This window comes from Scylla paramamosain, chromosome 47 (genome assembly GCF_035594125.1).
Source record: "Scylla paramamosain isolate STU-SP2022 chromosome 47, ASM3559412v1, whole genome shotgun sequence".
Classification (NCBI taxonomy): domain Eukaryota; kingdom Metazoa; phylum Arthropoda; class Malacostraca; order Decapoda; family Portunidae; genus Scylla; species Scylla paramamosain.
In genome coordinates this window covers 1017501-1020000 of record NC_087197.1, presented here as the reverse complement: position 1 = coordinate 1020000, position 2500 = coordinate 1017501, and the positions used below count along the sequence as shown (strand labels likewise).

The following is a 2500-nucleotide window of genomic DNA, read 5'->3' as shown; positions in this document are numbered from 1 at the left end:
TCCTGTACATTATACCAGCATTGTAAGCAGCTTTAGGGAAACTCCGGCCGTTATTCCTGCTGTGGGAGAACCAGTGAAAAGGAAACTCAAGGTGAGAGGGCCGAGAGATGCAAGGTGTGCCAGGGGTGGAAACTAGGAAGGCATTCAGAAATACTCGTACCCTGGTCTCTCGCCTCTGGTGTTCCCCAAGGGTATAGAAGTCAACTGGGTTCTCAAAAGTGTTTCTCCTGTCAGTAATGCAGAAATCTTGTCAATCTGTCACTGGAACCATGAAAACACCCTTAAAAACCAGTATTACAAGGCCATACAGCTGATCTGCCGGTTCTCAAGAGTGTTTCTCCTGTCAATAATGCAGAAATCTTGTTAATCTGTCACTGGAACCATGAAAACACCTTTAAACAGTATTACAAGGCCATACATCTGATCTGCCGGGTTCTCAAGAGTGTTTCTCCTGTCAATAATGCAGAAATCTTGTCAATCTGTCACTGGAACCATTAAAACACCCTTAAAAACCAGTATTACAAGGCCATACAGCTGATCTGCCGGGTTCTCAAGAGTGTTTCTCCTGTCAATAACGCAGAAATCTTGTCAATCTGTCACTGGAACCATGAAAACACCTTTAAAAACCAGTATTACAAGGCCATACAGCTGATCTGCCGGGTTCTCAAAAGTGTTTCTCCTGTCAATAATGCAGAAATCTTGTTAATCTGTCACTGGAACCATTAAAACACCCTTAAAAACCAGTATTACAAGGCCATACAGCTGATCTGCCGGGTTCTCAAGAGTGTTTCTCCTGTCAATAACGCAGAAATCTTGTTAATCTGTCACTGGAACCATGAAAACACCTTTAAACAGTATTACAAGGCCATACAGCTGATCTGCCGGTTCTCAAGAGTGTTTCTCCTGTCAATAACGCAGAAATCTTGTTAATCTGTCACTGGAACCATGAAAACACCTTTAAAAACCAGTATTACAAGGCCATACAGCTGATCTGCCGGTTCTCAAGAGTGTTTCTCCTGTCAATAATGCAGAAATCTTGTTAATCTGTCACTGGAACCATGAAAACACCTTTAAAAACCAGTATTACAAGGCCATACAGCTGATCTGCCGGTTCTCAAGAGTGTTTCTCCTGTCAATAATGCAGAAATCTTGTCAATCTGTCACTGGAACCATGAAAACACCTTTAAAAACCAGTATTACAAGGCCATAGAGCTGATCTGCTGGGTTCTCAAGAGTGTTTCTCCTGTCAATAATGCAGAAATCTTGTCAATCTGTCACTGGAACCATTAAAACACCCTTGAAAACCCGTGTCACTTCTTCAACTACAGCCTCTTAAAAGTAGAGGATGTTTTGGGCAGTGTTACAGAATACGGCTGCAAAATATGTAGAAATTATTATTTTTTAAGTAGATTTAGCAAAGAAAAAAAAGAAAAAAATAGGATAAACAGATAATTAGAAGCAAGGGTGAAAAAAAGTAAAGAGAGAGAGAGAGAGAGAGAGAGAGAGAGAGAGAGAGAGAGAGAGAGTGGAGGAAAATTCGAAGGGTGAGGGAGGGAGAGGAAAATGAGTGAAATTTGGAGGGTTAAGGAAGGAAACTGGGGAGGAGGAAACATTTTGGAGGAAGAGGAAAGGAGAGAAGGGATGGAGGAAAATTTTGGAGGTAAGGGGAGGGAAAGGAGGGGAGGAGGAAAATCTCAAGGACTTTCTACTTATAATCCTCTTATGCTTACCGAAAGATTAAAATAAGAGAGAGAGAGAGAGAGAGAGAGAGAGAGAGAGAGAGAGAGAGAGAGAGAGAGAGAGAGAGAGAGAGAGAGAGAGAGAGAGAGAGAGAGAAATTTTCCCAATCTTCCCACATAATCAGTACATTTTTAGAGAGAGAGAGAGAGAGAGAGAGAGAGAGAGAGAGAGAGAGAGAGAGAGAGAGAGAGAGAGAGAGAGAGAGAGGGAATGTGAACAGTAACACCTCACCTTTACCTTAATTGCACTCCCCTCTTCCCTCCCCCCTCCCCTCTCCCTCTCTCTCTCTCTCCCCCTCTCTCCCTCCCTCTCTCCCTCCGCCATCTTTCCTTTCCCTCTCTCTCTCTCTCTCTCTCTCTCTCTTCCATACACTCGCTGCATTCAATATTTTTTTTTCTTTTCCTGTCATTATTATTATTATTATTACTATTATTATTATTATTATTATTATTATTGTTGTTGTTGTTGTTGTTGTTGTTGTTGTTCTAGTTATCAGTGATGTTTATATTACTAATTTATCCTAATACCAGCACCACCACTACTACTACTACTACTACTATTACTACTACTACTACTACTACTACTACTACTACTACTACTACTACTGCAGGTAATGATGGCTAGCAGACGTCATGTGGCAGGCTGGGGGCGTCTGCTTCCTCTACTCCTACTGCTTGCGTCTCATGGTAAGTAGAGAGAGAGAGAGAGAGAGAGAGAGAGAGAGAGAGAGAGAGAGAGAGAGAGAGAGAGAGAGAGAGAG

At 42.0% G+C, this 2500-nt stretch overlaps 1 protein-coding gene across 4 annotated transcripts in view; it reads left to right on the top strand.

Moving 5' to 3' along the window:
* Positions 1–2500, top strand: part of LOC135095115 (lachesin-like) — an 84056-nt gene that overhangs the window by 23296 nt on the left and 58260 nt on the right. For all 4 annotated transcript variants that reach the window (XM_063995855.1, XM_063995852.1, XM_063995853.1 and 1 more), the window contains one exon: positions 2351–2426. In XM_063995855.1, the coding sequence (XP_063851925.1) occupies positions 2373–2426 (54 nt within the window). In that variant the 5' untranslated portion in view covers positions 2351–2372. The remainder of the gene's footprint in view (positions 1–2350; positions 2427–2500) is intronic.